The 14,209-nt window shown below is 46.3% G+C and overlaps 1 protein-coding gene across 1 annotated transcript; it reads right to left on the reverse strand.

The window, feature by feature from the left end:
- Nucleotides 1–2,336: 2,336 nt before the first annotated feature.
- On the reverse strand, nt 2,337–11,552 carry WBP2 (WW domain binding protein 2). Its single transcript, XM_054047278.1, has 8 exons — nt 11,345–11,552; nt 9,970–10,078; nt 9,295–9,430; nt 7,518–7,610; nt 7,024–7,161; nt 6,643–6,765; nt 4,880–4,956; nt 2,337–4,597 (listed from the first exon to the last, which is right to left on the reverse strand). The coding sequence occupies exons 1-8, from the start codon at nt 11,401–11,403 to the stop codon at nt 4,544–4,546; spliced, it is 789 nt and encodes a 262-aa protein (XP_053903253.1). The 5' UTR covers nt 11,404–11,552; the 3' UTR covers nt 2,337–4,543.
- Nucleotides 11,553–14,209: the final 2,657 nt, after the last annotated feature.

The following is a 14,209-nucleotide window of genomic DNA, read 5'->3' on the forward strand; positions in this document are numbered from 1 at the left end:
TCCCACTTCCAAGCGGAGGCAGTGCGTCCATGCCACTTACCTCTGCATCAGGTTCTTAACAGTAAGACGTAACGTCCCCCTAGAGCTTTTTAATCTGCAGATACCAAAGTGCTTTCCAAAGGAAAGACCATTACCCCCCCTTTCCAGATGGGGTAACTGAAACACAGAGATGAAGTGTCTCGCTCAAGATCATGCAATAGTTCAGTGGCAGAATCAGGAATAGAAAATCTAGGTCTCCTGACTCCCAGTTTAGAGATCTATCCACTAGGCCACCCTGTCTCCCGCAGGCAGTTGAAGGTGTTCTTCTTGTGCCAAAATACTCAACATGGCTTCTCAGTAGCTCAACAGGGTTTGTAGATTTGGTGGCCACTTGGGGGGGGGGGGGGGGGGAGGGGAAGCGGGAGATTTATCAGTCTGTTGAGTTAGCAGCCATTTTAGAGGAAAAGGTTCTGACTATCACTGGGTCTGTGCAGTGTTCTCTATTTGTTCTACTCCTAGTGTGTAGAGACAAGGCTCCATTTCTATGTTGATTTCACTCCGGAACCTGATGGATTCTGATTAAATCTGACCCCAGTTAAACCCAGACAGCTCCATTGAATTGAATACCCTGGTCCAAGCCTTGATCATCTCACGGCTCATCTATTGCATCCTCTACATCTTGGGCCTTCCTCACACTTGCTTCACAGCTCCCCAATCTATTCAAAACTGCTGCAAAAATCTTCTCAGCTATGACCGTGATCCACCCCCCTCCCCGCTCCATAAATCCTTTCACTCACACTCTATTGCCCCCTCAATCAGATTCACAACTATGCCAGGGCACGGTGAGTGGGAAGCATACTTGTTCTCCAACCTATTGCAAGAGGAACTGCAACGAAAAGGGTTAGAGACTGCTGATTTAGCCAACCAATTTCAATTCTTCAGATGGAAAACATTTGTCCGGTCCCAACTCGCTCCGTCCCCCTGAAGCGTATCCAGTTGTTAGCAGACATGACTCTCTACCTGCTTATCTCAGAATCTCCACTGGACTGGACTTGGGAGGAGACCCCTTCCCCGCTCAGTTTTCAGATGTGAGTGCCTTTAGTGAGCTAGCAAAGAACCCAAGGGAAGACACTCACTTTCAGCACCGGGTCCAGTTGTAAGCAGAGCCCCGTGTCCGTGTTTCTTCTCTGGGGCACATCCAGCAAAGGCAGGATTAATCAGGGCTGTGGAGTCACACAGTACATACAACAGCTGCAGGGAAAGGCCCAGGGGGAAGGAGCACAGGCAGCACTGTACCCAACCATAAATTCCCTGGGATTTCCTGTGCTTGGGCAAAAGGAAATCACAGAAGGGCATAAAAACCAAGTGTAGGATCCCTGCTGTACAAAGCACTCTGCTAGAGCCATGGGAAGTGTTTTAAGGCATCTCCAAGGCTACACTCCGGGAAGCTAGCAGAAACTATTGCTGGCTTTGAAATTAGACTCATAAAACAGGATTTACCAGGATCTTGCTGTGCTATAAGATTCCATTTCGTCTTGTCTCACACCCCTCCCCATCTTCATCTCATTAGGGAAAAACCCAGCAGCTAAGCAAGCCTCTGGTTCAAGTTACATACATAACACAGCCTGGCAGGTTGCCAGAGCTGAGTGTGCAGTAGCTAGAAACTTGGGTTTGAAAGATGGTCATGTCAGTGAGTGGGTGAATATCAGGGGTGTTAAAGTGTCCTGTTACAGCTCATGGAAGGAAGGAAGAGGAGTAGGGCTGAGGCTCCCGGTTTCCTGCTATGGACCAGACCCTGAATGCCCTCAACTCCCACTCACGTCAGTGGGAACTGGAGGTGTTCATCATCTCACAGCATTTGGCCCTAAGTGAGCACACTGGTTCTCCAAGCTGGAGCTGACTGTAAGTCACTGCATTCTAGAGAACACAGGGGTGAAAACGGTCATCCCAGGAATTCAGGGTCCCCAAAGTCTGAGGAGACCCTATGCTAATACTTCACTGGAATACTTTGTCACTCTACAGCACTTTCCATCCAAGGACCACAGAGCACTTTAATGAATGAATTTGGCCCAGGAAAGGCCAATAGCACCTAAACAACCTAGGGGAATGGGACGTAGGCTCCTAAATGACTCAGGCGCTCTGGAAAATGTTACCCATCATCTCCATTTTAGAAACAGAGAAGCTGAAGACAGATTAAGTGACTCACCCAAGGTCACACAGGAAATGTGTGGTAGAGCCAGGAATAGGATCCAGGCCTCCTGACTGCCAGCCCTGTGCTTTAATTGCAAGACAATCCTTCCATCCCACTGCCTGTGGCGAGACCAGCGTGACACACAAACGCACAGGCACAAAGAGCATCAAGCGAATTTATCTTTACTTCACAGTCTCAGCAAAACAAAATCTGCATTCAGAACTTTTTTAAACATTTATATATTAATTCAACTTCAAAATAAATACTTTTTTTAAAATACCCATTTCTTTACATCACTGCAATTTCAACAGCAAGTCTAGAAAAGTCAGTGCACAGAGCAGCAATGTGAGCAGTCAGCTAGCAAGCTTTCAGGAGATCAAACTAAAAGGAAACAGGAGGTGGGCCTTGTTTTTCGTGCACGTTGCATGCAGTAAACTTCAGCAAGCTTCCTTAGCACATCTTTCAGCACACTTGCTTGGAAGAGCTGTGCACTGCTCTCCCAAAGGAAATCTACAAATCTGATTCATATGCAAGTCTGCAGGATTCTCCCACAGCTGGTTACTGATCAGTCCCACAGAGGTTCCAAGTACTGCAGTGACTGCTACTGAAATCAATATAAAAAAAATGACATTATGGAACAAGCATGCTTGAATCCCTAATGGAGCTGAAAAGCCCATGTGAAAGCGCAAGATTAGTGTTATTTATAATTAAATTAATAGCTGGTCTGGGAACACTAACCAACGGTCCAGTGATGAAAAAAAGGAATGTTCTTAAGCTGTGCTACATTGCTTTCTCCTGCATAACCAGCACCGAAGGGCTAGTTCCAAAAATTAAATCCAACTGCAAGTGAACACATTGTTCTACATACTTCTGCTTGGAGTGCCATTGCTATAGTGGTGAGGTGATTTGCAACTGCTGCTAACTCGGAAAGACAGGACTGGCATGTGAACTTTCATCACGGAGCTCAACTCAGCTTGAGTACGCCAAACAAGCCAGGACGTTCAGGAATCAAATCTGTTCTGAAGTGTTGGAGGAGGGCCTCCTGTCAGCGACTAGAGAGATGCTGGCTTGGTAACTCGGCACTCCAGAGACCAGGAATCTCAGCACTTGTGTTTCCTTCTGTTGAAGGAAATCTAGGACACGCAGCCCTCTCGGGGTCAGATTCTGATCTCCCTCCTGAAAAAATGAGCAGTAACGAATTTGATGACATTACAATGAAGTTAAAACCAACATGAGAGAAGAATCAGGCCCTCAGTCTTTCCAGGGTGCAACAAGACCTTCTTCAGTCTCACAAAGGGAATGAAACATAGAACAGAGTCATCAGTCTGCGAGTCTTTTCCACATGCTCCCGGTTATACTAGCAGAAGAGGATGCATCTGGGAACCAGTTTGCAGGGGTGGGTGGAAGCATCAGGAAAGCAGAGTATGATGATGTTTCAGCTCCACCCCGTCAGGGGAAAAATGCTCTCCCATCCAAGTCAGAACGACAAACACAATTCCCAAATCCTTCCAGGGTGGAGTTTACACAACTATTGCCACACCCACCTCAACTGAACAGTCTAATCACAGCAGTAAGACGCGTCACTGGTCAGAAAGCGCAGCTTGCGTTATTGGAAAGAAAAAAAACCCAAGGTGCATTAATGACTAGAAAAGGAATGGCCAGGATTACTGATCTAAGACCCACATCTTACTGGGAAAGAGACAGCAGGACATTCTAATGCCCCAATAGACCCAAGGTATAGGTAGGTGCCACTACACAGCCTTGTAAGGAGAGTCAAACATTTCCTCAAAAGATCAAACTTGACTGCACCAAGATAGGACGCAACAGTGCACTTTGTGGGGTACAGCAATATTTCAGGTGTCCCTGCTGAGGGAAGTTTCCTAAGCACTGAAGTGCAATAGGTATCAGTTTCCTTCTGAAGCCCAAAGCAGCCTCCGCAGCCTCCCCCATGCAATTATGGAGCAGATGAAAGCTAGATGAGATGCACTAGGCTGAAGGGAATTCTTTAGAGTTAAGACAAGTCTTGTTTCAGTGTTAGGGATCTGTTAGCTTTAAAATTGGAACAGTCACCTCATTCAAAGGAGGACTATATTAAGTGTACTGGTGGAGAAGGGATGCAAGAGAAACTGTCACGGATATTCTAGCTATCACTGGGCACAGGGAAAGCAGGAATTTGACAGCAGGGAGTAACAAACCCTCAGGGTTGTAAGTGATAGTCCAGAACATTTTAAATCTCTTCCTTCACTCTGTGTGTGTGTCTATCTACCTGCCTCGAGGGAAGACTATGACTCCTTAAAGCTGTACACCCCACCCCAAGATTCAGCTAGATGGAAAATAAGGAAGCAATGCATCATAGAGAGGTTCCTTTTCAGCTTATTGGGTCTTCTTGTCCTCTGGTGGGAAGTAAGGAGGAGGGGGAGGCTGGTCCTAAAATAGAAGAGGGGAAAAATATGTAAGGAACATATATCCACAGCTAGGAAATCAATTAGTTCAAACAAACCCTGTTTCTCCAACAGGAACAATGGCTGTTAACACAATCAATATTGCTGCTTTTAACCCTCTACTATCTGTACATGATCACTATCCAGAGTATGGACATTTAATCTAATTTCCTGTGACATTTACTATGCCCTCTAGAGTGACTCTGCCCCCCTTTACACAGTCAACATACAGTTGTTTATTACATATAGAACAATGCGTGAAACTTACTGTGGGCATGTAGACATTATGAGGGTTGACTGGACTGTAATAAGCACTGGCAGCAGCTTCTGCAGCCTTCGCTTCAGCTATTGCAAGCAAACACAGGTTAAAGATTAGGTGACACTGCAGGGAAGATTAGGTGACACTGCAGCCCAGCATGTTTCTGCCTACCAGGTATTAGGCCAACCCTCAGTTCTGTACCCACCTGATCTACAAAGTGGCAACAACAACACAAAGCTACATAGTTAGTGGGACCCCTTCAAACGGCAGAGGGTGAGGAATCAAGTCACTATAGTATTGCCCAGTAAGAAACCAGGGAGATCAGCGGGTCCTGTGGGACTCAGCACTGAAGGAGCTATAATATCCTGCCACATCAGCTTGCAGTTGCCGTCGGGGTTTTGCTCTGTCTATGGAACAAATGCTAACAGCTGCTTTTGAAGACCAGCCGATCACAGGCAATGCTCCCCGAAGGCAATGATCCAAAGACTTTTTACAATAGAAAAATGAGGCTTTAATAGCAGCTGTGGGGAACTCACTCCTTAGGAAAGGCTAATCCACAAGAGCAGCCCGGATCGTGCGGCTGCCCCTGACTCTGAAGTCTTGCGTTCAGCCCCATGGACCCACCACCTTTTCCAAGTGCCAGTCCTGAGCTGAACAGCTATGGATTCAGACTCAAGAGGTGTGCTACACCTGCTCTTTCCCCCACCCCCAATTCCTTTGAAGACCAGAGATCCAGCAGTATTAAAAATCTCACTTATTTAGCATTTGCTTCATGTGATTTTAGTGTTTCTTCTGCATGATCGTAGCGATTTCACATGCAAGAACTTGAGAAAATGTCCCAAATCACTTTGAGAAACCTCATTTAAATGAAACAACAAGTCTGAGTTTTGTGACCAACTTCAGTCCCATTTCTATTATATGCCTCCCGTCCAATTTCATCGATTAGGGAAGTATGGGCAGGTCAGACGAAAGCTGGGCAGCTAAGATTAACACGGTTTGTCCTCTGGCTTTCTGATGGGATGCTGCAAACAATGGCAGAGCTGTGCCAAACAAATGCTGCTTAACTCTATGGATTTCTACCACGCTTCACTCATTGTTCCATTTCACTGAGTGACAGTCAGACTGATTCCTATTGAGCTGCTGCCGCTGAAAGCCCTTCTTTATAAGAGCATTTCTATTCTGAAAAGCGTTCTGTTCTTACCGAGACCTTCTTACTCATCAAATCTACTCCTACATATATCAGAGTCAGATCTGCTGACTAATACAAGCTTTTACACTGCTGTTTTGTTTTGTTTTTTTATTCCTGGTAGCTCTGCAGAATGATCATCACTACCGGAAAACAAGCTGGATTCTCTTCCGGCTCACACAGAAACAGAATTGATCCAACTGCAGAATATTTGTTGATGATGAACTTGTTGGAAAGACTCCAGGTTGGCTGTCAGACTGAACTGAGTTTGCAAGACTGGCAGTTAGGGAAAAACTATATTTTAACTTGTAAATGGAGCAGGTTGTTTCTGAAAACACCAAGAGATGATGTACATGAAACCTTGATTATGCCAATTTTAAATGTTACTTTTCAGAGGAGAATCACATTTTAATGCTTTTGCTCATATTCATTATGCTTTGTAGACAACTATTTGCTGCATATTTCTACATGGCCATTGTAGAGAGAAGAGAAATGATACTGGAATGTAGTAGATCAACTCGTTCTCAGTGACTGATGTTACTAACATTGCAGTAGTCTGATCTAATCCACTGGACACACTTCTCACCTGCAGGAGTGGAAGGAAGGTCTGGGCCACTGACTGGAGGCTCCATGGGCCCAGGGTAAGGAGGTGGTGGAGGTTGCATGTAACCCATGGCTCCATCCATCATGGGGGGACCAGGGTAAAACTCTGCTTGGAAAGAAAGAAAATGAAAATATTGTAGGAACAGCTCCTTTGGGTCAGCCATGGACCATATACAGCCAAAACAAGTCTGAAAACTAAATACAATTAAATAAGCTCAGGTACTTAAATTGCATACGGTGCTGAACCAAACCTGAAAACAAGCCAGACGTTACCTCCAAACATACATCCACCTTCCCTCTTCCTTAACCTGCTTTTTTAAATTTGGTCACTGGAAAGATTTCCTTATTGAGTTTACAGACTCACCAGGAGGTGGTGGTGGGTAGGGGTATCCTGGCGGAGGGGGACCGTACACCCCATTGGCTGCAGGTGGCGCAAAGGCGTAAGCTCCATTCGGCATGTAGGAATAACCATAGGCTCCATTGGGAGCTTCCCCTCTAGAGGCTATGAAAACAAAAGCAAGTTGATTCTACCAGATCCACAAGGACTGAATCAAGGTCAGGACAGATCCGACCTCTTCACAGCAGTAGATCAGACAAACTCGGAGACGAGTGCAATAGGCTAAGCAGATCTACAGCTGACCAGATGAGTAAAATTAATGATTTAAAAAAAAACAAAACAAAACACAAGTGAAATCCAGTTACTGGCTGAAATTCAAAAATATTTTAATCCATCCTGCCATACCTTATTCTAAGAAGGACACATGCACCTTATGCTCGTAACAAGCCCACACAAAAGAGCCAGCTCCCCCTCTACCATTACCCGATTTAGCCTTGTTGTTAAAACTGAAACTTCAATACCTTGAGATGCCACTTGCAGCATACGCTGTCCAAACTCAATAGCGCCCCCAGCTGAAAAAGTCATTTTGAACGTTACAGATCCTTCCCAGCCACCTGCAGAGGAGAAAAATCAGTTGAAAGAGGAGAATCTTTTTCAATGTTATTTAGTCTCCCTGCTATGAGGCAATTGTTGTGGTCTATCTATATAGATCCCTCACATGCAACACTAAAATACTTTAGCTTTGTCCCAAATACCTTAAAAGCCTGCAGGTAAAAGGATAGGATCATCATGATTATGCTCTGATTAGAAAAATACACATTGGCCATCGGAGTTTCAGGTCAAGGGGTACCTGAAGTTGGAGCATCAATCAGAGGTTGCTGAAGTTGTGTGCCTATTGTCATAGTCTGTCAGTGGTTGGCAATGACACCAGCAGCATGAGATTTGCTCTGGCTCGGTACAGGATTAGAGCAAAAAACAGGGATTGTGTTATTCCAGTTCGCTAAAAAGCCTTTACAGCTAGTCAATCATTAGCTATAAATTAGACAGGGGTGTCGAGTACCCAATGAAGCAAAGAGCATAAATGGTATGAAAGATGTTCTAGGATAGGATAAAAAAAATATGAGTGACATCCCAGGTTTCAGGCTTAAATAAAACAAACAAACAAACAAGAACAGCCCAAACGTCCCAGCACCACACCAGAGATGAATCAGTGTCCGTGTCAGAACAGGAAAATTAAATTACTTTGTGAACTAAACCCACGATGCTGGTGTGTGTTATAGCGACATTCCTATTAAAGGGGAACTCCTCTGGGAAAGGCTCACACAATTTTAGGCAAATCCTTTTGCTTTTTACATGGTTTTCAGAGTTTGTTCTCACTGTGTGCACCCCCCTCACAGGCTGATTTGTCCTATTTGATCCTGCACAGAAGCTATAATGCTGATTTCCAGAATCACAGACTGTGGTGTCCTAAGCACGGGATTATGACTTCAGTGCCAGAGTAAGCAAAAGAAATCGAGCTGGGGATGAGAGAGAGGTTATCAAATTACAGGTTTCCAGTAACAGTGAAAGGAGGAACACAAGAAGTACTGGGTAAATACGTATTTGTACAAGTCTTTCCCTGCCTCTCTCCAGGTTCACTCGAGTATGTAAGTTCCCCTTTAAAACCAGCCTCCCCAGTTTCAAGACTGCTTCTTCCCTTTCAAGCCTGAAATAGAACATGTAATGCCCATTTATTCAGTTCCTGTTAAAATAAAGTGACTTGAGATGGTTTTTACTACTAAGGTGTTTTGTGGCAATAACACAACCTTTCCTTGAGCTACACAAGAGATTTGTGATGGATAACTGTTTCTGGTTACTTGTCTGAAAGTGAACGTGGATTTAGGAAGAAGCAGAGAAGTTTAGCAAAGAATCATCTGGACAGGGATTGAACGGGTTTTCTCAACAGGCCATAGCTTATCGACATCCCTTAGAATTCTGTTGGCATGACCTTCTCTCTGTTATGAGCCACTTAAGGATGTTTCGTCAATGAGATCATTTGGCCAATTGAACTTTAACATTCAGAACAGAGAGCGGAAATTAGATCAGTTTCTGGAATAGACCAATTCATTGCAACTGGACAGGGAGAAAGGGAAGGGAGAGACATTTTTTGTTACAGTTTTTAAAGAAATACATTTTAATAGTATTGAATACTAAGCCATTTGGATAACACCCAGTTTAGCTCAATGACTAAACTTGATATTTCTCTGAATCTGATGCTATGTAACTACCCTAGCATTACTGTAACCAAAAATTACATACCTCCTGTCTCTGCTTTCACTGTCCCCTTGATATAATTTGCTCCAAAGACAGGCTGTTTAATCTCACAATCTTTTATCAAATAAAAGGGCATCATGAAAGACTGCATAGGATCCTTTCCCTTGGACACAAAGATAACCTGCAGGGGAAAGGAGCAAACTCACAGTAAGCGACATTTGAAACAAGCATGAAGCATAGAGACAATTTACTGTAAGAAAATGGAGCTCAATGTGCTGAAACTGCTTCCCACGCCTGGAGCTTTAAATCAGCCCTGCAGGTCACAAGATCTCCAGAACAGCAGCAAGATGCCTGAGAGCTGAGGCTATGAGGCAATAATGTGAAGTGCCTTCTAGAAGCATCCACTAGCTATGATCTCTCTCCTCCTGATTTCTAGTCAGCTTGCTGCTCTCCAGATGGTTACGATTATTAGTTTAACTGATGCATTAAGCCTTTGCTTTTCAGCTCCTGAGGATCCTTGGCAGGCTACATAGCTGCTTGCAGGAACTAATCAGTATTTATGTCTTTTGACAAAGGATTTACAATGCACTCATAATGCTGCTGAGGTCCAAAGATCATCCATTTTCAAAGGCTGCTAGATAACCATACTTTCAGGAACCAGGAAGGTTTCTCTGTCACTCTCTATTTAAAGTGTCTGATCCTATTATGAAAACTACTTACTCTAAATGGAGTCAAGAAGACACTTCCTTTCTTGGTCCCTTTGAAGGCATCTGGCATGTTTTCCATATCACTGAATGCAATTTCTATGTGGTCATAGGTCATCAAAATGCTACAAACAAGCAAAGGAAAGAAGAGGCCCATTATTAGGACTTGATCCAGAGTAGCAGTTTGTGTAAATTTGATGGCCTGCATCAGGGGTGGGCAAACTATGGCCTGGGGACCACATCCGGCCCTCCAGATGTTTTAATCGGTCCCTTGAGCTCCTGCCGGGGAGTGGGATCCGGGACTTACCCACTCCGCGCAGCTCCCGGAAGTAGTGGCATGTTCCCACCTCCAACTTCTATGCGTAGGGGCAGCCAGGGGGCTCCACATACTGCCCCCGCAGCTCCCAGATTTAGCTATTTTGATTTAGAAACTACTAAGTTAAATCAGTGCAACTCCTAGAGTGGATGCAGTTATACATCCTTTATACAGGTATAACTGCATCCATGACAGCAGGGGGTTACCTGGATTAAACCATACTGGTGTGAGGTCCCACTCCTAATTGAAGTAGTGAAATCGATGTGTAGAACAGGCCTCAGCAGAAAAATTGTACAAAAACTTGAGTGTTGGACAGGCCCCAGAGGACAGGAGCCATGAAGAGTGAACTACCCTGCTGTGGCAGAACAGGGTGCTCTCTATGTTAATGAGGGACAACATCCACTAACAAAATAACAAAAGCAGAAGGAAAGAGCAACTTTCTAAGGGCAGAAGATTGTTGAATGGCAGAGAGGGATACACAGATCTAATGGCCACTAGAGTCTGAGGTCTCACAGTTTGACCAGGTGGAAGAGGGGGGAGAGGAGGGGTGCTGCCTGGGGTCCATGCCATTGGCACTAGATGATCAACCCAGGAAAGAACATAGCTCCCAGCAGCACCAGCACAAGCTGTGGACAGGCAAATCTGCCCAGCCAGCGCCAGCAGCACAGTACGATGGGAAGGAGCAGGCTCTGCAAGGCAAGGAGCGAGAGTGGAGCTGGGGCTCACCGGCGTCACCTCCATTCCCGGTGCTGCCCAAAGGTCACCATGGCAGCCCGTGAGCTCCCAAAGGAGGGTGGCCACCTCTGCGGCACAAGGAACGGGGCAAGAGGGATGGGCCTGAGCCCCTAATCCTGGGCAGCTGGCAGCGCGCACCCGGGCAGCTATCTCGCGGGGGTGTGGAGATGGAGCTGCTAGGGGGAGGGGGGGGGCTGGTGAGCCACGCGGCTCTTGCTCCCAGGGTGGGGGCCCTGGTCTCACCCAGCCACGCGGGGGGGGACCACGTGACCCAAACCCCACCCCCCTTGAGCTGCCCACTGGTAACGGCCCCTCAGGAAAAAAAGGGGGGGGCTCTCACCTCTCGCTGTTATTGACAATCACGCCGCCGCCCTCCGAGTGGTTCCTGTTCAGCGCCATGGCCTCCGCGGCACACTCCCGGGCCTCCCGCTGCGGCCGGACACGGGCCAAGGGATGAGACACTGCGCCTGCGCACCGACCGAGCACTGGAGTGGGATGTGCGCGGAGACCGAATCGCCCAGCATGCAAAGCGGCACGGCACGAAGGCGGGAGCGTGGCATGCTGGGACGTTTAGGTCCCAGAGGTCCCTTAGAGATGGAGTGTTGCATGCTGGGATCTGTAGTTCCCATGGGCCTCTTAGCGGTAGAGTGGTGCATGTTGGGATATGTAGTTCCCATGGGCCTCTTAGCGGTAGAGTGTTGCATGCTGGGATGTGTATGGGTCTCTCAGAGATGGGCTGTTGCATGTAGTCTCCATGGTCTGCTCTAAGGGACATGGAGCATGGCATGCTGGTCTGAGGCAGGTGGCATTAGGTCGGCCTTCTGCTTCCCCATCTGCACAGCGGGCCTGCTACATTCCCCAAGGCTGTCGATGGGGTGGGGCTGCATGGGGTCTAGCACTCATAGGGGGAAGGTGCTTTTCAATGGTATGGCCCTGTCAGAGTGCCTTGTAGTTTGTAGGAGTCCTGTCCATCCAAATGGGCTAGGATCCCCCTCCTCTGGCAGGCCTATGACCCCATATCTCACACTCACCGCTCATTGGCCCCAAAAACATCTCAGGTCATGGACCCACAAAAAGTCAACACATTGCCCCACCACATTGCACAGAAGGACCCCACACGGAGGAGTCAGCGTCTTGTGATGCATCGACATCACCCTGCAGACTGGTGCAAACAACTCGCTGGCCACAAACATCTCCATCATGACACCATGCTTGTCCCTTAAAATATTATTAAAGCTAATGTTAAATATATATATATATACAGATTAAGAAAAGAGTATCTGTACATCTGGGTATAGTGCTTAGATTATCCACAAATACAAAGTTTGTTTTAAAAGTCATAAGATACATATACATAATCAGCAATAACCAAAATTTAGGTGAATAAATTTAACAATACACTTTAGAAATTAGCATCCAAATATTCAGGTACATCTAATTAAATCAATGCCTGACCCTGGGTGTGCAGGACTCCACAAGGTTCCACCAACACAACGCTGAGATAGTCGAATTTGCATCACACTAGGAGCATTGCAGCTCGAAAAGTCCTATAGGGAGCTATGGTCCTAGACTAGGGTGACCAGACAGCAAATGTGAAAAATCGGGACAGGGGATGGGGGATAATAGGAGCCTGTATAAGAAAAAGACCCCAAAATCGGGAGTGTCCCTATAAAATTAGGACATCTGGTCACCCTATCCTAGACTAAATAAATTGTTACTACTTTTACTAAAAACAAGTGTCACCAACGAAGAAGGAACTGGGAGGAAAGAAAACAGCCAGTGAACAACTCAGAAATAATATTAAATATAAAGGAGAAGTTAGTTGCTTGGTAGGGTTGGATTCGATCTGTTTTGTGGGTCTTGCTCTTTTGCTTGCTGCTCTCCCCAGCAACAAGTAAGTTCCTCCACTCAGAGCAGTGGAGGAACAAATAGAATTGCTGGAGCATAACATATTTTTTAAATGAACAAGAAATTAATTTCCAAATTCCTCTTTCAGATGCTCAGCTTCAGTGTGCTTGAGAGACTGTTTTGTGGAACTAAGGAGCAGAGGACTGGTTAGAGCTGGGCAGGGCCGGCTCCAGGCACCAGACGAGAAAGCACGTGCCTGGGGCAGCACATTGTAAGGGGCGGCATTCTGGCCAATTTTGGGGCGGTCAGCCCAGCCCTGCAGGGGAATGAACTAGCGATCCTCGCCGCTCACCATGCCATCGGGCTCCCCGGGACGCACCACTCCCCGCCGCCTGTACCAGCCTCCGCCTCCCGCGCCGCTCTGAGCCCGGCCGAGCCGCCTTTAAAGGAGCGGCTGAGCCAGCACCTCCTGCAGCCCCCAGGGGCTCTGCCTGCCCGGCAGGGAGAGGCACCCCAAGGCCAAAGGGCTGCCCACGGGCGGAGGGAGCGGGCGGGTGCCGCCCTTCACCCCCCTGCAAGCCGCCTTGACCACCCTCCACGCGCTCCCTGTGGCTGCTGGGGGGTTTTTTGGCTTCGGCAGTCTGGCCACCTTTTTTTTTTTTTCTTTCCTGGGATGGCAAAAAAGCTAAAGCCGGCCCTGGAGCTGGGTATATTATATACCACAAATTCTCCACAGGATTAATTTGGGAACAAGAGGCACATTGTTAGCTTTTAAACCAGGGGTAGGCAACCTATGGCACATGTGCCGAAGGGGGCATGCGAGCTGATTTTCAGTGGCATTCACACTGCCCAGGTTCTGGCCACTGGTCCGGGGGGCTCTGCATTTTAATTTAATTTTAAGTGAAGCTTCTTAAACATTTTAAAAACCTTATGTACTTTATATATAACAATAGTTTAGTTATATATTATAGATTTATAGAAAGAGACCTTCTAAAAACGTTAAAATGTATTACTGGCACGCGAAACCTTAAATTAGAGTGAATAAATGAAGACTTGGCACACCACTTGTGAAAGGCTGCAGACCCGTTTTAAACCATCACTAGCCTCAACAGAGAACTGAGCTAAAAAGGCAGTTCAGATTTTCTCTTTTCTATTAAACCCCATTGGGTCTATATTTTTCTATACTATAGTAGTAGGTATAATCCAAAGATTTATTCTCATCTTTTTGGGGACAGTTCTTAAAAGTGTTTGGAAACATAAATATCTTCTGCTAACATTTGCTTCTGACCAGATTTGGAGCTCCCTTGAACTGGCAAGAAGAAATGGTTCACTTGGACACAGAACTCTTCCTTGCTTA

Source organism: Malaclemys terrapin, chromosome 13 (genome assembly GCF_027887155.1).
Source record: "Malaclemys terrapin pileata isolate rMalTer1 chromosome 13, rMalTer1.hap1, whole genome shotgun sequence".
Classification (NCBI taxonomy): Eukaryota; Metazoa; Chordata; order Testudines; family Emydidae; genus Malaclemys; species Malaclemys terrapin.